We start from the raw sequence: 26,324 nt of genomic DNA on the forward strand, positions 1-26,324 counted from the left end.
GGAAGGAAGGAAGGAAGGAAGGAAGGAAGGAAGGAAGGAAGGAAGGAAGAGGGAGGGAGAGAGAGAGAGGGAGAGAGGGTCAAGCAATATTCATTATGAACACAGGCAAAAACATCAAAGGAAATTGAAAAACTATTGAAATAAACTGATGTTTGAAATCAACAGCATCAATAATTGGACAGATCAAGAAAAACACAAAAAGACACAAATTGTGACTATGAAAACCAAAACTGCTCTTGTGTCTATAGATTCAACCAGTATTAAAAAGATAATGAAAATATACAAGCTTTATACTTACAAATTTGACAACTTGGTTGAAATTGGAAAATTTCTTGAATGACCCCAAATTACCAAATCTCATTCATCAGGAATGAGTTCCATGTCTACTAGAAAAGTTCAATGTGTAGCTAAACATTCTACAAAGAAAACTCTAAGCCAGATGGTTTCATCAGGAAGTCGTAGCACTCCTTCATAGAAAAAAATAACAAGTCAGCATAAAGCTGTCCATAATTGAACACTTCTCAACTAACATTAATGCCAGCATTACAGTAATACCAAAACCAGAGAAATGTATTAAGAGGAATGAAAGACCAAACAAGCCGGGCATGGTGGCGCATGCCTTTAATCCCAGCACTCAGGAGGCAGAGGCAGGCAGATCTCTTTGAGTTCAAGGCCAGCCTGGTCTATATAGTGAGTTCCAGGACAGCTGGGGCTACAGGGAGTCCCTGTCTCAAAAAGACCAAAAATAAACAAATAAATAAATAAAAAATCAAAGTTGGTCAGAATATAAAACAAAGTAAATCTTTGCTATAATCTCACTCTATAAGGCTAAGCAACTGAGTCTGTATTATGTATATGTATATAAATGTATGTGTGTATGTGTAAACATACCTATTTCAAAAGTAAGACCAAACAAAATCTTATGAACATAGGAGAAAAATTCTAGTAAAAAATTCCTCAAATTAGATATGGAATATAATTAAAAGATAATATATTATGACTAGTAAATTTCACCTCAGGGGTGACTTAAATTAGAAAATCGATCGATGTTCATATTAACAAACTAAAAGAAAAGGAAAAATGATACAATCATTTCAGTAGATGCAGAAAAGCAGTATGCAAATCCAACATGAATTCCTGACAAAACTCTCACAAAGCTAGGAACAGAAAAGGACCTCCCAGTCTGATAAAGCATACCTAAGAACAAACTGCATCTAACCTGGCACTTGACAGAAAACACTGCATTTTCTTCCCAATATCAGGAACAAGAAAAAGATATCTTGGGCTTACCACTTATATTAATCATTGTACTGAGGGTGCTAATCAACACAATCTGTCAAGACAAAGAAACACAAATTTTCCAAACATAAAGGAAACAGAAAATTTGTCACATTTAAAAGGCCATGCAGAAAACCTTCCGGATTTTGTGGAATTAATACAGTTAACAAGATCAAGGTCCCAAGACACAAGGTCAATATACAGCAGTCAATTGCATTTCTGCATTTTATCAATGAATAATTGGAAATTGAAGTTTTTCTTTGAAGTAGCATCTATGATAAGATTAACAGTGTAAGTACTGATATATCAATCTGACAAAAATATGTTAAAGGCTTGAACACAGAAAACAATGAAATGTTGGGAGAAAATTAAGAACACAAATAAGTAGAGAGAGATGCTTTATGGGTGAGAAGATTTCATACTATTTCTTTTCAAATTCTATTGTAGATTAAATGCAATTTCAAATGAAATCCCAGTCATAATTTCTGGATTAATGACTTGCTGAATCAGTGACAGGTTAATCTAAATTTCATAAGAAAAAATTCTAAGGATGTAAAGTAGTCAAAAAAACTTTGCAAAACAAGGAAAATGTCTAAGAAAATATGATTTCAAACCTTGTTATAAAGCAATGATAAGCAAAACAATATGCAATTGGCAGCAATCTAGGAAATGGAGAACAATGGGACAGAACAGGGCGTTAAGAAACGTTTCAGCTACTACAGTAAAAGCACAAATCAAAAAAGAATAAACAGTTGGATTTCAAAAAATTTATAAGGTCTGGCCACAGGCTGGAAATAAATATTTGTAAAGCATTATCTGGTGAAGAATTTATGTACAGAATATATGAAAAATCTTTTAAAATTCAATGAAAATATAATACAATAAATACAGGCAAAACATTTAAGCAAGCACTTTACTAAGGAAGATCCATAGATATGGGCCTGGGGATACAGCACATTGGTAGACTGACTGTCTAGTATGTGCAAGGCCATGGGTTTGATCACCACCAAAGGAGGAGGAAGAGGAAGCAGAGAAGGAAGAAGGGGGAGGGGAGGCAGAGCAAGCAGGACAAGGACAGAAAGATGCTCAGCATCATTAGTTATCAAGGAAATGAAAACTAAAACACAATGAGAAGCATCACAGACCCATTACAATGACTAAAATCAAAGGTATGCCTCCCCAGAAAAATGTAAGCATACATTTGTGCAAAGACCCCTGGACATGTCCCTAATAGCTTTATATGTACTAGTCAAAATCTAGAATTTAAATGCCAGTCCACAGGTGTGGTGTATTCATGCAGTTGAATATTCTTCATCAATAAAAAGAAAGAACTATTTCTATACATGGCAACATAGGTGGATTTTAAAAATACTTACATTTCAGGAAATCTGTACCCAAAAATGAATGCATACTGTAGGATAGGATTCTATTTATGTAAATTTCTAAGAAATAGAAATAATCTACAATGTCTGCTCTAGTTGTTATGTGATAAACACCATGATCAAAAGCAACCTGGGGAGGAAAGGGTTTATTTAATCTTACACTTCCAGGTCTCAATCCACTATTGAGGGAAGTCAGGACAGGAACTCAAGGCAAGAACCTGAAGGCAGGAAACTGACACAGAAACCAGGAAAGAATGCTTCTTAATGGCTTGCTTTCTGGCTCATGCTCAGCTTGCTTTCTTATTCAGCTCAGGCCCACCTAGGGAAAGTGCACCCACAGTAAGCTAGGCCTTCCACAACCATCATCAATCAACACAATCTCTCATAGACATGGCCACAGGCCAAACTGACAGGGGAAATTCTTCAATTGAGGTTCCCTCTTCACAGGTGACTCTAGGTTTTGTCACGTTGGCAATAAATCTAACGAGTAAAAATTCAATAGTTGACTAGGGAGTCAGAGAAAATAGAAAACGAGGGTGGAGGTACAAAGGAGGAACAAGAACACTTGGCAGGGCTAACTACGCCTTCATTGTAGTTATGGGTCATGCATATGTCAAACATAACTTTTACACTTAAAAATGTACATTTGTTGTATGACAAACCACACTACAACTGTACATTCTTAATAAAGAATGAAAGCGATTAAGCTTAGATGGTGTGAAAAACCAGAAGGAAATATATTAGTTCAAAGCCCTACTGAAAAATATACTCTCTCTCTCTCTCTCTTTCTCTCTCTCTCTCTCTGTCTCTCTCTGTCTCTCTCTCTCTTGTCTCTCCTCCTTCTCCATTATAGATGTGGGAGGCAACTTACATTTGGTACTGTAACGTAGTCAGAAACACATAGCTCGAGAAGTCATAAATCCTAGAGAAAAACCTACTTTTGCCACATCTTTAGACCAATATAATTTCTTATGGTATTCTAAATATGCATCTTCAAATTACAGACAAGTGTACTTCTCACCACTCATCAAAGAAGCTTCTTTCTGCACCGGTGGAGACTAATACAGAGTTCCCCAACTGGTCAAGCACAGAGAATAAGAGTCTGTGAGATGCTTAGCTCTAAGCAACATATTTTCAATGCAACCTCTACACATAAGATGAATGCATCACTCAGCTCTCACCAGTTATACAGCAGATGGTGATTAACACAGAAACCCACAACTGGCTAATGTACAAAGAAACAAGAGGCTCCAGAGAATACTTCCCTGAATAGGACACCAATTAAAACTTCTGCCTCCCAAGGCTCAGGAATCATTGCAGAAGAGGGGGTATAAAGATTATAAGAGCCAGAGGTGGTAGATGAAAAGACAGAAACAGAGTTTTTCAGAAAGCTGGTCAGTGACACTGTGAACTCACAGCAATGGTGACAGCATGTACAAGTCCCATGCAAGCTCAAACCAGACAAGATTCCAACATAGGCATGGGGAAGCAGGTAAGGAATTCCAACCCAACCTAAGGAACTTTTGGCAATGGATAGCTACTAAGAAGGGGAAAGACAATCTCTTACAAGGATGAGATTCTTGGTAGTTTGACCAGAACTCACGCTGGGGAACATGTCGAGACACAAATCAGACTCTACTGGTCTGATACTGTATATACCGAGTATACTGAATTCGCAGTGGGTGGGGGAGGCAGGTGTGGATAGGGGAGGGGATCTAAATACCATCAAATTATATTGCATGATAATTGTTAAAACTCAGTAAATTTAAAAAAATTGTGTTGGGCCAGTGAGATGGCTGGCTCAGTGAGTAAAGCCACTTGCCTCCAAGCCTGATCACCTCCATTTGAATCCCCTATACCTACACAGTAAAAGGAGAAAACTGACTCCAATGTGTTGTTCTCTGACCTACACACACACACACACACACACACACACACATACACACACACACGAAATAAAAGAATCAAAAATAGTGTTTTGCTCCATATAATGCCTGACAAGCAGCAACACCTACCCTTTATTTCAGGGCTCTGCTGGGATTACAATGTAGGGTAAGATGCAGTCCCTGTTCTCAGACTCGTCAGTGAGGCCTCTGAGCAAAACACGTGAAAAGATTACAACAAACAATTGTTTTTGAGTGATATAAAATTAAATATAAAGATGGCAAATAGTACAGGGACTTAACATTCAAATAGAATTAGAACCTTCCAAATGAAAGGAAGAAAAAAATGGAACCCTAGCTCTCTCTGCATCCCAAGACAGATTCCTTAAAGCTGTAATTCTTTTGTGTGGTCTTTTGTTGCTTTCTTCACTTAGCCTTGGTGCTCCTTGCCCAGATTAACGAAGTTTTACCTAATCTCATGAGTATTTGTTTCACTTCAGTGTATGCTCTCGGTAGGGGAGTCTTGAATGTCTGGAGAAGTGCTGAATGACCTGTTAACAGAGTTCTCTGCATTGCCCCACAGACCCTCATGCTGGCTGGCTGGCAACCAGTGAAATGTAATTGAATGTAGTGGGGTGGGGGCAGCAGGTACAGGACAGCATCATGGGCAGAGGGCACTGAACAGGACTGCTTTCTGGTATGATATCTGCCTGGGGTGGTAGAGGCCTCTTAAGGGCTGGTTGAAGCAGCTACTTAAACAAGACTTCCTGTAGGGGCTGCCACTGCATCACCTGCCAATAACCTGCCCCAGCAGAGGTGAGCAGGTGAAGACCACAACAACAGTGATGAGTTTGTTAAAATCAAATGCATGGAGCACACAGTGTTTACTGTCTTATCCTTGGAAAGCCATGAGGAGCACTGGTCTGAGCACGCCTGCAATCGACACCTATTTCTCACTTTTAAAATCTTAAATTATTCAACCTTAGGTCACAGAATCCTCTTTCCACAACTTCCCTGTGAATTAACAGAACAGGTTTCCTCCAGTGTATGAACTGGAGGTTTTTGCAGGAAGTCTCACCCTGACTTCTTCCCTGACTATTCTACTGCCTGACAAAAACCTGGCCCAAGGCAAGCAATGTATCCATGGTCCTTCAATGAAGTGCTGTTTTCCTCTAGGATTATAATGCAAACTCAGAAAAAAATGGGTGCAGTGCCACAAGAGGTACTAAAACCTATAGCTGTAGTTCATGGCACAGATCACAGCTTTCTGAGACCATGAAGCCTTGGGCTGGTTATCAATGCCTCCTCCTCCACATTTAGGCAAATAGACAGGAAGAGTCAAAGTGAGCAAGCAAGAGGTAGACAGGATATTTAACCAGAAAATACCTCCTCATGTGAGCCCCTCATTCTGGGATCATTCAGGAAAGTGATCAGAAGGAGATTCAGGCCTTCATTCACAGGCTCTTCAGGGAGGTGAGCATGTGCATTAACTGCCAACAGAGCAGAGCTGGGTGAGGAGCACAAGACCACGCAAGAATGACCCTCTGGAAAGGGCTGGGAGGTCCCTTTGACAGAACAGTGTTTAGCAGATCCCCACACAGGAAAAGGTAAACCCTGGACAGAGATTTGGAAAGGACACAGAAGGCAGACAGAAAAAGCCCACGCCAGGAAGTAGAAATAACAGAAGTCACCATCCGCCTGCAAGCACGAGCTGTGGCACAGAGGCAGAATGGTAAGCAGTAAAAAAATTGTGGAAAGGTGGAATGGGGTCATCCTGGAGCAGGCTATGCAGGCCACATAGCGTTGGTCAGCCAAAGTACAGGGACAAGCTCTCTGAGGTCAAGAACACTGAGCGAGAAATGGGTATGGAGGAGAACAGGGAGTTCTGAGAGAGCCACACTGTACTGTTCAGATGGGGAAAGGGCTTCAAAGTGGGGGCAGTCAGGAAAGCAGCTGCAGCTCTGGGTCTAGAGCTCAAAGGCAAGGTTTAGAAATGCACAAGGTATGTGAGTCATTGGTATATGTTACAGCGGGAGAGTGGTGCTGATGGCCTGCCAGCTACGCCTCCTCCCTTCAGAAAATCCATCTTCTCCTGGGCCCTGACCACCTACCATCACTGAGATCAAGGTTAGCATGTGTTTCTGCATTGTTTACTGAGTATCTGAAATCATTCTTCCATCGAAGTGTACTATGGTTACATGTCTGGAAAAATGTGTCTAACAATGTTTGCTGTCCAGAAACAAATAGAGCACTTAAAGTTCCCATCACACTTAAAAGTTCCCATCACACTGAAAGTTCTTCAGGAGTCACACTGCATAGACCACAGAAGACTCTCCTAAGAGAACAGACCATAAAGTCCACATCTCTTGCCTAGATGCAGCCTCCTGGTAAAGCACTGGCCTTTGTCCAGACTCTAGCCAGCATTAAAAATGCAATATGCCAATCAGACAAACCATAATGACCTCTCACCTGGGATCTGATGAAACTCATATGAAGAGGAAACATTTTCCTCTAGCCTTTTACAAAGGTTCCAAAGGTCACCCATCACATCCGGACTCAACTGGTTTGAACTGGCAGCTTGAAATGAGTGACTCATTGAAGTCCCCTCTATCTCTGCGGCTCAGCTCTTGATTGTTGCTTTCTTTTTTTCTGATACAGACTGTGAAGTGCTCATCAATGCAATTCACTCTCCTCGATGTACATCGACTTGCCTTCAACCCAATCTTTCAGCAATCTATCCTCTGCACAGGGCACTAAACACTTGGTGATGAGCTAGTCCTAGCCATGTCCTTATGGGAATCACAGTGTAGTAGTCACCTTATCTAATGGTTCGTTTTGCTTCCCTCATGTTCTTTAGAATCCTCCACCCTCCCAATATAACTTAGTTAATAAAACTGTACTTTATATCAAAACTACATCTGTTTGCCAGCATTCCATAGTAGAGTCCAGAGAGTTACTGAAACTGACAGGGAGATGCACAAACTCAGAAGCCTTCCTCAGCATCCAATTATCTATTCTCCAAATAAAAAAGGTTTGTAATATGCAACACCAATACGCGCTGGTGAAAGGGGAAGTTGTATTAAGAAAACCACCACATAAAGAACACAAACGAAAACATGTGCCCTTGGATGTTTATCGTGAATCCAGGGAAATACATTAAACAAATCAAATACAGAAGAGGAATGGAGGACAGATCCGAAAGGATTTGGGGATGCTGGATGTCTATGCTGGGAGCCCAAAAGACAAATGTGATGAAAAGGGAAGAGGTGCAGACCTGAGCTTGTTAAGGGAATGAGCTTCCTCCTGGAAAGTAGGGAGCAGTTTCAAGGACTGGGAAGGTGAGGGGCTGGGAAAATAAGGGAGCTGGTAAGGTACTTGTCAGGCATGCATAAAGACTTGAGTTTGATCCCCCAAACCCATATATAAAAGCCAATCACTATGGTGAACACTTGTAATCCCAGTGCTGGAGATACAGAGAGAGATGGATACTTGGGGCTCACTGGCCAGACAGCTCAGCCTACTTGGCAAGCTCTAAGCTGGTGAGAGACCCTGCCTCAAAAAACAAAGTGGAAGTTGGGCATGGGGGCACATGCCTTCAGTCCCAGTACTCAGCTGGCAGAGGCAGGCAGATCTCTATGAGTTTGAGGCCAGCCTGGTCTACATAATGAGTTTCAGGACAGCTGGAGCTACAGAGAGACCTTGTCTCAAAAACAAACACACAGGGACTGGAAAGATCACTCAACAGTTAAGAACACGTGCTATTCTTCCAGAGGACCCGGGTTCAATTCCCAACACCCACATGGCAGCCAACAACTGTCCCTATCTCCAGTTCCAGGGAATATGACACCATTTTCTGACCTCTATGGACTTTGCACGACACAGGTGCACTTATATACTTTCATGCAATACACTCATATACATAAAATAAAAATAATAAATAAGATATAAAAAGACAAACAAACAAAAAGAAATCCAAGGTGTATGGAACCTGAGAAACACTACCCGAAGTTGGCCTCTGGCCTCCACATGTAAATCACACAGGTGCATGTGCAAGTAAACACACGTGAATATACAAACAGACATGCAAAAAAAAATAACTGAATCCCGGAGATGAGGTTGAAAAGTGAGTCTTCATCCAATGTCTACTCTTGACTCTATTTTGTTTAAATATTTTCTTACTTTATTCCTAGTCATTATTTGTGATACACAGAACGGCAACCGAAAACTGTTTGTACTTCTATATGTGGTTAGCATTAAATTTCTGCAAAGCTTAAAATGCTACCAATTGCATGAAGAATAATAGGACATTGGTTTTCCATGGGGCCATGCTGAAGTAGGAAATAACACTTTCACTGTGGCTGGCTCCATGGATAAACTGGCATGTCACTTAGAGATCACCTCTATCATTATCCACAGGCTATACTAAGATTGGGGGTCAAAGCTTTAGCAGACTCTCTACCTTTGGATTGCAGACTTTTAAAAATGTTCATGCACTGGAACCAAAGGTCAACCCAAGAGTATCCCCACTGCCAGAGCCTCGCTGGCTGGCTTTCCAGAGTCAGATCCTCAACCTGGAGTTCAGGATCTTTGCCAAGGCCATATACATCTTAGCATCATTGGAAGAGAGAGCTTTAGAGTTAGACAATCGTCATAAAGAATTCTGTAGGCTGGGCTATGGAAATGGCCCGTGGTTAAAGTATTTGTTATGCAAGCAGGAAGACAAGAGTTTGGATCCCCAGAAACTCACATAAATGCCAGGTAAATAGGGTGGCCTACCTGTAATTCCTTCCTCAGAAAGCAGAAACAGGATCCCCGCAACAAGCTAATAAAAAGACTAGCCATATCAGTGAGCTCTGGGTTTGACTGAGGGATCCTACCTCAATGAATAGGGTAGATGAGCTATGCAAGATGATTCTTGACATCAACCTTGTACATGCACAAGCATTCTCATCTATACATGTAAAAACATACACAAACAAAAAGTAATTCCACAGACAACATGCAATCTCTGCTTGATCTTTAACAACTAATTGAATCCCTGAAACCTTTGTTTTCCTGTCTATAAAATAGGGATGTGAATAAATGCCTCACACGGCTATTGGTGAGCACTGAGAGGCAACATGTATAAAGTGACTGATAAGCTCCTGGCATTACACAGGTGATTAGGAAACCCCAGTGGCTGTCCTGGGCCTATGGGAAAGAGCCTGTGCCTAGAGAAGAAAGCAAGGCAAAAGAGAGCAGGGGTCCCTGAAGTCCTTCATTATGAATAAGGACATGCCTACCCAAGGACTCACTGTGCAGTTCAGTCTGTGCTGCCTGGCCAGTCAAGGTGAGTCCTCACTATGGTGAGGCACAGACATGCTCCCATGTCAGACTATTCTATGGCGGCTCTGACAGGTGCCCCCATACATGTCTCCTGGTAACTCTAGGCTATGGGTTCTAGATGTCTCTGAAACACCTGAAGCCCAGGAGCAGGGAGCGGCCCCAAATATCTCATACTGGGGTATCTGAAGTTAAGGCCAGCCCTGTTAGAGAGAGTCTGGAAGGACAGACAGGGTACCCTAGGGGCGTACAAGGATTCAGAAGAGGGAAGTGAAATGATGTAAAATAGCACATTTTTGAAGACTGGCCACAAATTCTGGCTATTCACTTTGGAGGAGTCATCAAAACAGTAAAAGCAGCACCAGACATTTGATTTCAGGGACACATGGAATGCTTCTTTTCACTGGAACAAAGGACACCAGGCTTTGAAGAGCCTGCAGAGAAGCAGCAAAGCTCAGAGAATCAAAACTTGCAGAGGATCAAGGAAGCCTGGAGCAGGTTCTGAAGAGTGGGGAGGGGACGGTCACATCCCCTTTCCTAATTACCAGCACAGTCATAGAACCACCCCAAGGGAAATGGGCAGCAACTGCGCATGTCTCCAGCTGGCCTGTGTAGACATGGAGCTAATAAGATGTGAATTCATGGAGAAAAACCATGAACAGTGGGCCTGGCAAGCAGCCACTGTGTGCTACTACCTGCACCATTATTAACACCAGCCATCCAAAACAATCTCAGCCATATTAGCACTGAGCTAATGAAGAAATACACATCATAAAAGAAGAAATTACCCACGTAATAAACCTTGCATTTTCCAGAATGAAGCCATTAGAAATTGATCAGCTAATTTAGGAGTAGGATGAAGGCCACATCCCTGATGAAAGCAGCAGCAGGAAATAGTTATGAGTCTGCCCCAGCTAACAGCACCTGGGGGGTCACATAGGCTGCCCTGGTTGTGCTTCCTGAAAGTGTATGTGGGCAGAGAGGGCTCTTGAGGAAAGCTGGAGTGTGTACGACAGGTCTCCCTCAGCAATTCCTTGAGCATGGTCGAGGAAGGATGCTGCTTCTGAAGAGCAAGCAGGTGAAACCTTGATGACACTTCATGCTCCCATTCACCCCTGGGGCCAAACCAGTGGGGTGACCAGACCTAGAAGCACACCCTGCTGACCCCCTTTGAATGGGTACACTGTTTCCACTCCCACTAACTGCACACATGTATACACACACACACACTCATATATATGAATAAATGGCATACTTGTGGATATATATTAACACAGGCATATGGATACTCATGTGCACATACAACTGAGATATACACATGCATTCACATATACACTGCCATATACACCTATGAGCACTTCAAATCATACACACATGCATGCTCATATTCAGGTGCTCTCATGCACATAAAATTCACATACTTATACTCACACACTCTTACACATTCATACCCACAATCCATACTTACAAGCCTATACATAGTCTCACAGTATACACCTGCACATATACGCATTCACATAAATACACTCACCTGAATATGCACTAACATACTAATATCCATAGATATACAATTCACATACACAGTCATATCTATGAACCCTATACATAATAAATATCCTCTCACATATATTTAAACAATATATTCTCACTCACACATGTACACACTTAGAAATATACATATTCTGCTTACACAAAGAAACACTTATGTGGTACTCCCGCACACCTTCAGTATCCTGCATGAGATACAGCCTTCATCCTCTCCTTATTCCTTTGTTCTACCCATCTGCACCCCTTTTCTAACCCGCCCTAATCTCCCAATTGCTGGCCCCTGACTCACTGCCTCACGTCATCCCCTTTACCTAATGTCTAACACCACTTCTCTAACTTTTAGCTTTCACATGGACTCAGGTCTGGATTTTTCTATTGGTTTCCACCTGCTCCAGGTAAGTATCTTGGCAGGTCAAATCAAGTTCTCTGGTCTCTTGTCTTGGCAGGATGGAGCCCCAGGATTCACTCCAGCCCCCAAGTCAGAATTAGACATGAAAGGATTGCTCTGAGTTTTCCCAAGGGGCAGGAGTTCAGCACAGTCCCCCAACCAATGCCATTCTGGGGCTCTTACCTCATTCACAAACACCCAGTGACTGTCCTTGGATGCCAGGTTGGTCTCAACAGCCTGCAGAGAGAAAAAGAATGTGTATGAACAGAAGCAAGCCAGGAGCTGGCAGACACACAGGATGACTGCTGAGATGGGGTTTTATAAACATTGTTCCTGCAGAACTTTTTCCTCACAAAACATGCCATCCCCCTGGGGCCTGCTCCAGCTGCTTTAGCCACAAGAGACATCACCTGAGCACAGAAGTCTAATTTCTCGCTGTTCTACTGTGCTCTATCGCACCAGCCTGGAGCAAGGTTAGAGGCTCCAGTTCCTGCAGGCATCACAGGCCACCGTCATGGCACAGCCTCCCTTCCCCCAAGAATGCCTGCAAATAGCTTTCCAGAGGAATGCTTAAGGATGGCACTCATCAATGCCCAAAGCTACAGAATCAGGAAACTGAAATATTAGATTTATAGCAATTCGTCCAGCTGTGCTGATACCAGGAAAACAGAAGATGCTAGTTGGACTGTGGAGCTGCTTCTCATTCGTTTTTGTTTTTGTTTTTTTAGGATCCATGGGGCTGGGTCCTTTTTAAAATTTTTATTTTATGTGTATGAGTGTTTTGCCTGCATGTATGTAAATGCATCGTGTGTATACAACACCCACAGAAGTCAAAAGAAGGAACTGGATCCCCTGGAACTGGAGTTGCCACCATGTACTGGGAATAGAACACAGGTCCTCTGTAAGAGCAGCCAGTGCTCTTAACCACTGAGCCGCCTCTCTAGCCTGGAGTTGGGCTCTTATAGATAGTGTGGAGGGACCCATTCCTGCCTCTCTCTTTTATAAACACTTTGCATTGCTTGTTATAGCACTTGCCATCTTTAAGTATGCATGCTTATTAGTGTACTTATTTCTTATCGTCTCAGCAAGGTTGAGTGGGGACTCCACAGATCACATTCTATATCTCTTAGGCTATAGCTGTGACATAGAACTTTGCACTCTCACCAACATATAGCAAGCATTCAGTTAACACTGAATGTATGAGTGAGTGAGCCGCCAAGGCAGATAGGACCTAATTCCTTATTTTTTTTCTTACATGCTTTTTGGATTGGGGCTGGGGCTGGGGAGAAGGTTCTTGGGGGAGCTTTTTATTAAGACAGAGTCTCCACAGCAAAGGCTAGTCTCAAACTACCATGTAACTGAGACTAGACTTGATCACTTGATCCTCCTGCTTCTACCTCCCAAATGCTGGAATTCAAGACACACACCACCACGCCTGGCTCACTTGCATGTGTTTATGAGTCTTTCTCTCTCCGTGAATCAGAAAGCCAGCAGACTGAAAGAATTGGAAGGGACTGATGGTTTGCAAGCATGTCCCGTAAGAATATTCATGGGGAACACATGCCAAGTATTCACTGAGCACCAGGCATTGTGCCAAGTCATCTATGAACCTTGGGAAAAGCTTTCAGATTATATTCCTCCACTTATTTCATTTTTTAATATTTTGATAATGCAATTTTTATTACTCTTTTGATTTTAAAAATACTGAAAAATCAAGATGTTTAATTAAATCATCCCATAATACTTTCTCATTTTTAAAGAATTTGCTAATATAGTAAAAATTTCCAGTTTATTCTCCCAGATTCATCCCCTAGATGTTGTCTGACATGTCCCCTTCTAGTAGTTTCTATAGCCACATCTGCAAATAAATATCTACATATGCATATCAGAAAAGTGTTTTTAGTAAAATCACATCAGGAAATGTATAATGGGTTAAAGTTCTTATTTCTGATGTATCACCATATCAAAGACACATTTTCTTATCAGTATGTAGTGACCTAACTCTTCCTTAACAAATTAAGTGTGGCGGTATCAGAGCCTGCATCTGTGACCCAGCCAGTGTGTGACCCAGCAAGGTGTTCCGGCCCACATGGTGCTGAGGCATGCACACTGAGGTATCACAGGGTTCTGTTAGAACCTTACTCCACAGGAACAGATGAGTGTGCCTGGTGAACACAGCAAGGTTATAAGAGAACATCCATAGAGTGCCCAAGGGAGTTCTAGCACACCAGTCCTGAGCAGACAATACTACAGTGCCCCAGGTGCAGCTACAAAGTCTTTCTGGACCAGTCAGGGCTATAAAACATAGCTTGTACTCTATAGCTTATGAATCAGAGTACCAGGACCTCCAAAGGTAATCCTGGACAAGAGTCTAGACTAGAAAGAGATGACCTCCACCCAATATCATTTGTCTATTCTAGCTATATTCTGAGACACTTTCCATCCCATTCTGGAGGTCTGTTAACCCAGGCTTTCTCTGGGACTCAAGGTCCAGTGTCTCCCGGTGGAGTCCATACTCAGGATAGAGAAGGGAGAGGACCTCAAGGTAGAGTCTTGAGCACCCAGCATGGAGCCACTCTACTCAACCTGCAGAGTACCATGAATGTCTTCAGATACCCAAAGCCATGGCGAGATGAGAAAAGCGGAGGCACATGGTCGAAGAACACTCTGAACACATTGTTGGGGGCCCTGATTGGCCTCAATTCCTAACCTTTTGGCATTTCCTTAATATTCGTTCATGTAGAGACATTGGCAACTTGCAAATCAAATTAGCACATGATACAGGAGAGTGAAAGATCACATATGGTCCCAGAGGTTGGAATGCTAAACTGAATCTCAACAGATGCAGTTTACCAAGGCTGAACTCACAGTTTTACTCTTGGTTTCCAACAGAAAAATGAAAAATGAGAAAAAAAATTGAAAGCAAAAAATTGAAGTAAAGACAACATCTCATGGAAAAGCATGGAGGGAGGGGTTTGCTTCCGTACTTGAGTATTGAACTAAGCAGGGTACTCCACTGATGGAAGAAATCGCACAATGGAGCCCAGTCATGAAATGCGACAGTGTAAACCAATATCCAGTTAAACTGACAAGAAATATAGGTCAGGACAACACAGGTGTGTTTAACCAAATGAAGAACTGCCTTGTGCAAAATCCAAGTTGTTCTGTGCATCCTCTAAGAGTGGACTGAAAATGAATGGTTCTAGGAATCAGAGAGGGGGTGCTCAGCACAGGAAGAATTTTCTGCCTTTCCAAGATGTTCAAGAAGAAATGGACTGCCTCAGGGGTGGCAAGGCCACCTCAGGAAGAACCCAAGTGTTTTTGGTGCACACAGGGTCTTGGGAAGTAAGGCTTGGAGGGTGACAATGGGTGAGGGGCATGACTCTGTCCTTAAATGACATCTTTTGCAATGATTTTGAAGTCTGGCCACAAGGAAGACTCTCCTAGAAAGTTCCTAAAAATGCAGACTCCCAGCCCCACTGCAGTAGATCCTAGCACTGAAAGCAGTCATGTGCCTAGGACCCTGTGAAGTTACAGAGCCCCAAGCTTGCATCTTGGCCTGGTGACTGAGATCCCTGCTCCAGAACTTATAGTTCTTTGAACATGAAGATACAGGTACACTTTGCAACTGAGAGGGCCCCTGCTTGTCCCCACAGGTGGCAGCACTGTGGATGACTTGGATCAACTGCTGGGAGATCCTGGGAAACAGGTGGTAGCCCTGGCTCTCCTAAGGATCCTTCTCACCTGGTATCCAACTCATTCAGGGATGATACTGGCGGAGAGAATTGATCAGAAAACCCCGCAGGATGACTGGCCAACTTCCCTGTCCTACTTTTCCTCATCAATTAAGCATCAGCTAATTTGTTAAGCCTCTTTTTTCCCCCACACAGAGATAAATAGCACTTGGCTACAGCCTTTTTTTTTTCCAGAGGGTGCAGCTCATGCAGCGATTAGGATGGGTGGTAAGAAAGGGCAGCTACTGCAGACTGAGCAGAAATACACTCGTCTCCCTTTGCAATTACTGAAGAGCTGCCAGCTCTGTGGGAAGAGCCCTAACTGCTCAAAAACCAGAGGGCAGGGGCCCTCCCAGCACCACTGATTCCTCTTCTAAGTGCCAATCCTTCCCCCCTCCTCCCAGCTATGTCTGTGGCAGGTGAAGTTGAGTCCTTCTTTCATCATGTAGCGAGCGCAGTACAGAGGAGCCTTTGCTCTGTGCCTACAGGTGCTCTGCTTCACCTCTCCATGTACATTTTCTGTAATCCACAGCGTCTGAGTGACAACCAAGCAATATTTGACTACCTGGACTCCCTGTGTGTTCACTCCCAACCACCAGCACCTAAGACTCAGGCTTCCAGAACTCTACTTGGTGCTGAAGATTTCCTGGGAATTTATTACCCTAAACAAGGGCTGAGGGTGCCACAAATGCAGATCTCGGCTGGCTTGCTCCCTGGTGGGAATTTCTCTCCATGCCATCTCAGCTCTTTCCAAACTGCAGAATGAGGCCACAATCACATCACTTGGTTTCTTCCTGTTCCATGTACTCTCGTACCTGCAGGCTTTCTTGTTTTAATTCCCAGGAGAATACGTCTTAATAAATAATTGTCATCTGATCCTTCTTCTCAAAGTCTGCTTTTGAGAGCCCAACCTAAAATGAACAGCTCCAGCCTGGGGTAATGATAAGAATGAAATGACATTGCACATGAAGTCACCAGTCCAGGAAGGAGCTCAATACATGATCAAGCAATGCAAAAGCCCTCCCCATTCCTTCCTCTCTTGTCTTCTGAATGATCTTCATTCCAGAGTCTTCAAAGTGTATAATCTCGCATGTCTTCCTTTCTTCATTCGAGTATGCCACGTCTTGACATCTGTTCTAATGCTCCCAGATTCATGACTGACAGAAGTCAAGTCTTGGAGTCCTGTGTCTGCCATCATAGGGCCAAATAATGACAGAAAAGACAGTGCAGAGCCCTTGCAATGTGGTAAGTACTGTCTCCTCCATGCTCCCAAAGGCCTCAAGGAAGCCCAGCATGGCACCGCTCTCATCTTGGCCAGGATGGGATTCTGCAGCCACATATCACGGCAGGCACTATAGAGAAGAGGTGGCCCAAGCAGGCAAACAGAGGGCAATTTTTACATGCTACAAGGTGATGGGGGTTGCGTGGAGCTGGCCTTCTGCTCAAAGTAGATTCCCATCATGTGGGAAGATGGTAAGGCTTCTGCCTGGACCTGGCCACCATGGTTACAAGGCAATCCTCTAGATAAAGAAGCAGCAAAGTTGAGGCCTAAGCAACCACAGGAATTGTATATGAATCCTACAGGAACCAGAACCTAGGTTTCAATGAACACTGAGGGATTTCTGCAGTGGCCCAAAGCTTTGCTCAACACAGGTAGCCTTGCTAAGTGTCATGAATCTTACAAGTCATTAACAGACTGACAAGAGTTCACATGTGTGGCTCTTGTGTCTTTGTGTCCAAACATAAAAATTTAGTAAAAGAGCTAAGGAGATGGAAGGTGGCAGCTGCAGAAGGTGGTACATGCAACAGACTTGGAGAGTGATACAGACAGTGGAAGGAGGCACAGTGTGAAGATGCAGAGCCAGGTGTCCAGATATGTCAGCTTGCATGGTCATATACATGTTCACACCTACATGTCACCTTCTGGAGGCGAAATGTGATGTTAAAGGTAGACTTTGCCTTAACAGAGCATAGGGTAACTGTTCTTCCCAGCCCTGAATGGGAAGGCTGCCCCCTAGCTTATGAGCATTAGCATAATGTGAACCTCAGGTATCTTCTCCCATGGTCAATGATACCAACAGTGCTACAGTATACATGACACAAGATAGCAACATGCCACCCTGTAGGCTCACCCAGAAAAACAGGACATTTTAATTCTGTTCCAGCCATCCTTTCCATAGTGAATGATATCAATCAAAATTCCAGCTCCTGCCTCCCTAGCAGGATCTGGTCAGAAAGCAGCCCCTGAGTGCAGTGGAAATGGTAGGGCCAGGCATCACGCCTATATTGGAGTTGGAGGGAGTTCACAGTTGCCCCATCATCATACACTGATGAAGATCAGTTTCATATGGAAACAGAGAGAACGCAGAGCATACTGTAGGAAGCATCTCTAGCCTAGCCAACCTGTGATGCAGAACCAAACTTGAGCCTTTTTCAGGGGTTACAAGAGCCTTCCTTAAGCTTCCTAATGAATACTTCAATGCAACATCTCCTCTGTTTCACAGCCCACACACCTCAATTACTCTTAATAACCTAAATAAGTAGCCACTTCACAGTGGGAAACTAAGAACTCTATATAGACTCACGTCTTAATAGAACAGAGTTTAGCTAGTACTCTGCAGAGGCTGAATTTGAACCCAAGCTCAAATCTGTATGTCCATATCTTAGTCACATGGCTCCACGGAAGGCCTGAACAGTTGTCCGAAAAAGTCTATCAGCCTCCAAGTCTAGGCCAGGCCCCAAGACAGTAGGAACACTGCAGAATTTTTTCTCATATCAGAAGAAAACCATTACGAGCAGCAGTGCCTTCATTCTCCAGGTTAACTTGTTCTCATAAGCTCCAGATCATTACCCCCCTTTGTGTTCTTAAGTGTGAGCCTTTTCACTTTATCTTGGCCTATGAGACTAGTAAATGGAGTAGGAAAAAACCTCCACATGGAAGCCTTCCAGCTCCATCACCAAGGATTTATTTTACAAAGTACAAATGCCAATGATTATTTATGTGTGCATTAACTATTGGCCACTCATCTAGGCACCCCCCTCCCAACACTGGCAGCCTAAGATAATGAAAGCTTGTTGGCAATTAGCATCTTTTAAAAACACAGCTCTACTATTTGAGAACATTCCCCCCATGGAGCCTAAGACCTGGCACTCTCCCAAGAACAGATATTGAGCTAACTTTAAAGACTCAGTGCTGCCTTTGCAACAATATACTATTTAGGAACAAGTCTCCCTGGGCAATGTCACCCATCCAAAGTATGCTACCCAATACTCAGTGATGGTTGATGACGGGTGATGAAGCAAAGCGGCCACCATGAAGCTATGTCCACAATGACAAGGAAACTGAACCTCCTGGAACCACTATGTCCCCCAAGTTCTTCCCTTCAGGTCCAGACACTTTTGTTTACCCTGGGTTTTGTCTCCAGAACTTCTTTGGGTCTCGTATTCACAGAGTCCATTCTATTTCCCTTTTGTTGCTCTGATAATACACTCTGACCAAAAGCAACTTGGAGGGGGAAAGGCTTTATTTGGCTTACACTTCAGGTCACAGTCTATCACTGAAGTCAGGGCAGGAACACAAGGCAAGAACTTGAAGCACAAACCATGGAGGGATGCGGCTTGCCTGCTTGTGCACAGGCTCATGATTATCTTTCTTATATAGTCCAGGAACCCTTGCACAGAGAACAGTGAACCCTCAGTAGGGTAGGTCCTCCTAAATCAATGAACAATTAAAATGATCCCCCACGGATATTTCCACAGGTCAACTTGATCTACAAGATTTCTCAACAAGGCTCTCCTCTCAGATCACTCTAGACTGTGTTGAGTTGACAATTAAAGCTAACTAGGACAGTGTCCTAAAATTAGTCTCATGACTCCTACCTACTTATGGCTCCATCCTTGCTCTTAGATGTCACAGACAAGGCTTGGACTCCAAAAGGTCTTTTTTATTGTCTTCTGAGCTCTTTCCAGTAGTCAACCCTTCCAGGCTCACTAGGAGATCTGCCTCACTTCACTCGTCTTTCTTCTGGAGCTTCCTGGAAGTCTGGGAGGCTACCTATAGGGGCTCCAGGAAACCTGGGCCTTCGGAAAGGTAGTTCCACATGAGGTAGGGTAAGGGGATACGGGTCTAAGAATATTACCCTGCTTTAGGGGAAAAGAAAGCATATTGACTAATTACATGTAAATGCAGAGTGGAATGATTTCTAAACAGACATTAGAGCTCCCTTGTATCCTTCCACTCTGTTGCCCAAATTTGAGATAAAGAGCCCGTCTGAACTGGCCAAGGGCAGGAATGGCAGCTGGAAGACTCCGGGGAAGGAAGGTTCATTACAGATAGTTTGTGGCTCCTCCATATGAAATCAAGGCAGGTTCCAGGGCAATGAAGGCCATGCAATTTACTGTAATAAAAAGTGAGGATATGCTACATGTGGGCAATTTATGAGGAAACGTTAATATCAGCAGAAAAATGAAATGGAGTCTGCTTGCAGGCACGATCTGTTTAATAAGATCAGTTCAGAAAAGTGAAGCCAGGCAGCGCCAATGAGTATCAGCTGATGGATACTTGGACTTTAATCAGTGATCTATAATTTCCCCACCACCTGGGGGGATGCAAAAACCAAATAAGGCTGTCCATGTTCTCACTCATGTGGACACTCAGGTTATATCCTCAAGAGAAGCCACAGGAGCTGGGTTTTCGAACAAATCTTGTCTGACAGGTGAATGAGAAAAGCCCTTGGCCATGTGGACGCTGTCATACAATCCCTTCTGAAAAATAAAATCTACAGTAGAACAAATCACTTCTGGGTTTATTTACACCCTGATCTGGTTTGGCAAGGGCAGTTACCAGCCTCTGTAGTGTGGGTCATGAACAGCCAAACAACTTAGTCTCCTTTATTCTAGGGCAGGGGACATGGACCTTGAGTGGCAGGTGGCTTCTGAGAGTCATTTGTCATACATCTGCTATTCAACTCCAGTTTCAAATGATTTTCACACACAAGGAAAATCCCAAACTGATTAGCAAAGATTTCATCTCCCTCCCATGGGTATTTCTATGTTCGAACTGAAGCTTGCAAAGGCATTGCTCACATCAAAAGGCTTGTTCCAGGGACCCACAGCATCAGATGCTGCTGATGGAGGGTACAAGGGAATGTGTGGGGCAAGAAAGTCCCTCCTGGCACTGCTTGGTCACATCACATCCCAGAGGCCTGTTCTCTGGTGTACGGCTTTCAGCCCCAGGGACCCAGACCCCAGTGGGTATATTTACTGGGAGAAAAGCTCCACTGCCTCACATTGCTCAATTAGAGCATCAGTCTCCAGGGTTATCACCATGACCCCTTCAAATCATGATGTGGTTCTGCAACAGCTCCTAAACACAGACCTAATTCTTTTCCTCAATCCAAATTGTTTTTAAAAGATGAAAGTGTTGGAATTCTTTTAAAAGCAATAAAGTTGAAAGCAGCAATTCTTTACCAACTGATAAGAGCTGCTGGGTATAATTTGTATTCTTTTTTATGAGCTTGACTTCTCAGAGAATGGAATAGAAAGAAAAATATCTTTGTTTCAGTTCTAGAAACAAGAACTTTTTCTTCTTTGGTGTTTTGGGGAGGAGCTCTCTGGTTCTGGAATAGCCAGGAAACAAGACTCCAATTAGGAACATGGTAAAGCCAAGGAGGCACATGTGGTTAAGAGTTAGGGACAACTGCAGTATGCAATCAATTCACATAAGCAACTTTGACACTCATTTTGGGCCTCTGTCCCCACCGAAACTGACCAGGGGCTGTGGTGGGGGTTCTGAAGTCTTGGAATAAAGAAAGGATTAGCAAATTCAGTAAACACTGGGGAGGGGAAGCAATCTCTTTTCCTTAGAGTATATAATGTAAAAATATTTTTCTTTTAAATTTTATGTGTATGTGTGTATTGCCTGCATGTAAGTAAATGCACCCATGTCATGCAATGCCCGCAGAGGACAGAGAGGCAGTCAGATCCCCTGGAACTGGAGTTACGGGCAGTTGTTAGATGCCATGTGGGTGCTGGGATTTGAACACGGGTCTTCTGTAAGAATAGCCAGTGTTCTTAACCACTGAGCCATCTCTCCAGCCCCATGTAAAAATATTGAAAGACCTTGCAGACAGACTTTCTCCAAATACAAAGGATCATAAATTGGGTTGTAAAGTTGGGAAAAGCTTAAGATTTTGGTCACAGCCCTGTTGGCCTCCAGTACTATCTAGCAACTCTATATTCAGCCCCTAGATCAAATAGGAAAATAAATAGACATTAAATATGAATAGGCTCAGTGCCAGAAAACATCTCTACCAGCTCCAATAACCCATCTCCATAGCCAGCACAAAGCACCTAAAAAGATTTTGCCCAAGGATAACACTGTTTGGAGAGAAAACTGTGAATACAGGTCTCCCAAGGAGAGAGCATATCTAGGCTTGGAGGTAAAGAATAGCATTAGGGCCTATCACCTGTTAGCCTTGGACCCAGGCCCATTCCAATTCCTCTGCATCTGATCACTGAGCTAGCTTCCTAACCAAGAATAGCTTAATCCCCTATCATAGGCTGCTAATCCCCCCTAGGTGTTTCCCACCCCCATCTTGCACTGGCTCTGACCTGCTTGATGGATCTGCCCATCTAAGACACTATAAGTCAGATCCCACCACTGTATCTCTATTCCATTCCTCTTCAGCCTCAACACTTCCAATCTACTCCACCTCCACCCTTTCTCCTGCTAGCCTTGGACCCAGGCCCACTCTAATTCCTCTGCATCTGATCCCTGCACTAGCTTCCTAACCCAGACTAGCTAAACTCCCTAGCATAGATTCCACTGGCTTCTGAGCTATCTGACACAGCTGAGCCCTGCTACTTCCTCGAGCAGCCTACCTACTATGCTGTCCCACCAACTACCCAGAACAGTCTACTACCCTACAAGAACTTGAAACACTCACCAATTTTATGTTTCATACCTGAGCAGAAAGCAACCAAGCTACATAAACAATAGAAACAGAACCAAAATTCAGTTAAACAAAGGCAGAATAAAAGTTTCTTCCAGATACATAACCAACAAAGAACATCCATATGCTCAAAAAGCAGAGCAAAAACACAAATAATATGAAAAATCAAGAGAGTATTTCCCCAACAAAACCCACTAGTCCTACAGAAGTGCACTGCAATGAAAACCACCCTGAGGAACCCCAGGACATGGAATTTAAAAGAATAATCATAAATATGATCAAAGACCTTAAAGAAAACAGACAAACCACTCAAAGAACTCGTTATGGAAGCTCAAGGATACACAAATGTGCAGCTTAATAAAATATCAAAAAATTCAGAACTTGAAATGTGAATTCACAAAAGAGAAATACTGAAGAAAAGTCAAACTGAAATGGACATAGAATTGAAAACCTCGAAAATCTAATTGGAAACAAAAGGAGAAAGCTTCACAAGCAGGATGAATGGAAGGAAAACAGAATATCAAGACTGGATGCCAAAGCTGAAGATCTGGACTCTTCAGGCAAAAAATATGCAAAAACTTTAAAAACAGGAATAGAATATGTAGGAAATGGGGGACAATATGAAAAGACCAAATCTATGCATCCTAGGCATACAAAGAGGAGAAGAATCTCAGGCCAATGGCATTGGCCAGATCTTCCACAGGATTATAGAAGAAAACTTACCTAAGTTAAGAAAAGACTTACTATACAGATTCAAGAAGCACATAAAACACCAATTATATATTACACAGATCAGAAATTCCCCACAGCATATCACAGCAAAAACATTAAATGTACAGAACAAAGAGAAGGTACTGAAAGCTGCTAGAAAAAAAACAACAAAATATATATAAAGGAAAACCCATCAGAGTTACTTTCCAATGCAAACTATGAAAGCCAGAAGAGCCTGGATCAAAGCATTCCCAGTTCTAAATGACCATGGATGCCAACTTTGAATACTTTATCCAGAAAAACTATCTATCATAGTCAAAGGGGAACAGAAACTTTTCCGTGACATGAATAGGCTGAAAGAATTAATGTCTCCAAACCCAGTCTACAGAGAATACTCGAAGCAATTCAATATCCAAAGATAGGAATGAGTATACCCAAGAGACTACAGAAAGAAAATAAAGCTATAATGACAGAAACACAAAACAGGGCCACAGGCACAAAGAAGTTAAAATGACAGTATCCAATACACATCTTTCGATAATAACACTAAATATCAATGACCTCAACTACCCTGTCAAAAGACACAGGCTAGGGCCAGGCGTGGTGGTGCATGCGTTTAATCCCAGCACTCGGGAGGCAGAAGTAGGCAGATCTCTGTGAGTTCAAGGCCAGCCTGGTCTACATAGTGAGTTCCAGGACAGCTGGAGATACAGGGAGAACCTGTCTCAAAAAAAACAACAACAACAACAAAAAAAAAAAATCACAGGCTAAAAGAATGGACCAAGCAACAAAACTCTTTTGTTGTTGTTGTCTTCTAGAAACTCATCTCACCTTCAAGAATAGACACTACCTTAGGATGAAAGGATGGAAAAAAATATTCCAAGTAAGTGGCTCTAAGAAGCAAGCAGGTGTTGCAGTTCTAATATATGACAAAGTAGACTTCAAATGAAAACTAATCAGAAGATACAAAGAGGGTCACTTCATTCTAATCAAAGGAACATTTGTTCAAGAAAATATTGCAGTCATGAACATATATGCAACAAACTCTGGTGCATATGATTTCATAAAAACAGTACTGCAGTTAATCTGTCCCAACTCAGTAATCATAGGTGACTTCTGTACCCCACTATCTTCAATAGATAGGTCAACCAGACAAAGAATAGAGAGACATCTGAATTAAATAGCATCTTACATAAAATGAATCTAACAGACATCTACAGAATATTCCACCCAAGCACCAAAGAATACACTTTCTGCTTAGCAGTTCATACAAGTTTTCCTAAAACTGACCACATTCTAGGACACAAAACAAATCTCAACAAATAAAAAAATCTAAATAATTCCATGCATTCTATCAGACCACAGTGCAATAAAGTTTTTAGCAAACAGCAAAAGAAGCTCTAGTAACTATTTGAATTCATGGAGATTAAACAGCACACACGTAAATGATACAGGGTCAAAGAAGAAATTACAAAAGAAGTAAAAGTATTCCTGGAACTAAATGAAAATGAGAATACAACACAACAAAATGTATGGGACACCTTAAAAGCAGTCCTACGAGGGAAGTTTATAGTTCTTAGTGCCTATTTTAAAAAATCAGAAAGAGCACATGTACATGACTTAACAGTATAACTCAAGACTCTGGAAAGGCAAGAACAAACCAACCTCAAACTTAGTAGATGAGAATAAATAACAAATACCAAAGTAGAAATTAATGAAATAGAAACAAAGGAAACAATATTTTTAAAAAATCTATCTAAAAGCTGGTTCTTTGAAAAGTTAAACAAGATATAAACAGACCCTTTCCCCCAAGTTAACTAAAAGAAAGAGCAAATCCAAATTAACAAAATCAGAAAGGAAAGAGAAAATATCACAACAGACTCCAAAAAAATCCCAGAACATTGCAAGGGAATACTTTGAAAATACATACTCCATTAAATTAAAAAATCTAAAAGGAATGAATGAATTTCTAAAGTCATGGACATCACCAAAGTTAAAACAAGAGATCAGCAGCTTAAACAGACCCATTACAAATAAGGAAATTGAAACAGCTATAAATCACATGGTCATTTCAACAGATTCAGAAAAGATCTCTGACAAAATTCAACATGGATTCATGACTAACAAAAGCCCAGGCCCAGATGGATCCACAGAAGAATTCTACCAGACATTTGAAGAAGATCTACAACCAATACTGCCTGAAATATTCAAAAAGATAAAAACAGAGGGAGAACTCCCAAACTCTTATGAAACTAGAATCACTCCTAACACCAAAACCAGGTAAAGATAAACAACAACCAAAAATAAAAATAAAAATAAACCTATAGGCCCATATCCTTAATGGACATAGATTCAAAGATACTCAACAAAATACTCATGAACCTCATTCAGACACACATCAAAAAGATCATCCACCATGATCAAGTCAGCTTTGTTCCAGATATGCAAGGATGGTTCAATATACATAAGTCAATAAATGTGACAAAATATATAAATGGATCTAAAGAAAAAAAGATCACACGGTCATTTCAACAGATGCTTTTGACAAAATTCAACACGCATTCATGTTAAAAGTCTAAGAAAGAACTGGTCTGGAGGAAACATATTTCAACATAATTAAAGCTATATACAACAAGTCTATAGCCAGCATCATTCTAAATGGAGAAAAACTGGAAGCATTCCCATTGAAATCAGGAACCAGACAGGGCTGTCTGCTATCTCCATTCCTTTTCAATACAGTGCCTGAAACTCTTGAAAGAGCAATAAGAGAAGGAAATTAAAGGAGTGCTAATTGGAAAATAAGAGGTAAAATTATCACTATTTGTAGATGATTCATAAGGAATCCCAAACATTCCATAAGAAAACTGTTATAAATTATTAATACTTTCTGTAAAGTGGCAGGTTACAAAATCTACTTACAAAAATTGGTAGCCTTTCTATATACCAATAACAAGAAATCAGAAAATGCATTCAAGGAACCTTCCCATTCACAATAACAAAAAATAAAATATTTAGGAATAAATCCAACCAAAGATAATAAAGATTTCTACAATGGAATTTTTAAATCTTTAAAGAAAGAGATAGAGGAAGACACTAGGAGATGGAAAGACATACCAGGTTCATAG

General features: G+C 42.0%; 1 protein-coding gene across 2 annotated transcripts in view; it reads right to left on the reverse strand.

Moving 5' to 3' along the window:
- Positions 1-26,324, reverse strand: part of Grid1 (glutamate ionotropic receptor delta type subunit 1) — an 829,150-nt gene that overhangs the window by 339,013 nt on the left and 463,813 nt on the right. For both annotated transcript variants that reach the window (XM_008824432.2, XM_008824433.3), the window contains exon 5: positions 11,985-12,038. In XM_008824432.2, coding sequence (XP_008822654.1) covers positions 11,985-12,038 — 54 coding nt within the window. The remainder of the gene's footprint in view (positions 1-11,984; positions 12,039-26,324) is intronic.

The sequence above is a fragment of the Nannospalax galili genome, unplaced genomic scaffold (genome assembly GCF_000622305.1).
Source record: "Nannospalax galili isolate Female #2095 unplaced genomic scaffold, S.galili_v1.0 scaffold409, whole genome shotgun sequence".
In the NCBI taxonomy this organism is placed as follows: domain Eukaryota; kingdom Metazoa; phylum Chordata; class Mammalia; order Rodentia; family Spalacidae; genus Nannospalax; species Nannospalax galili.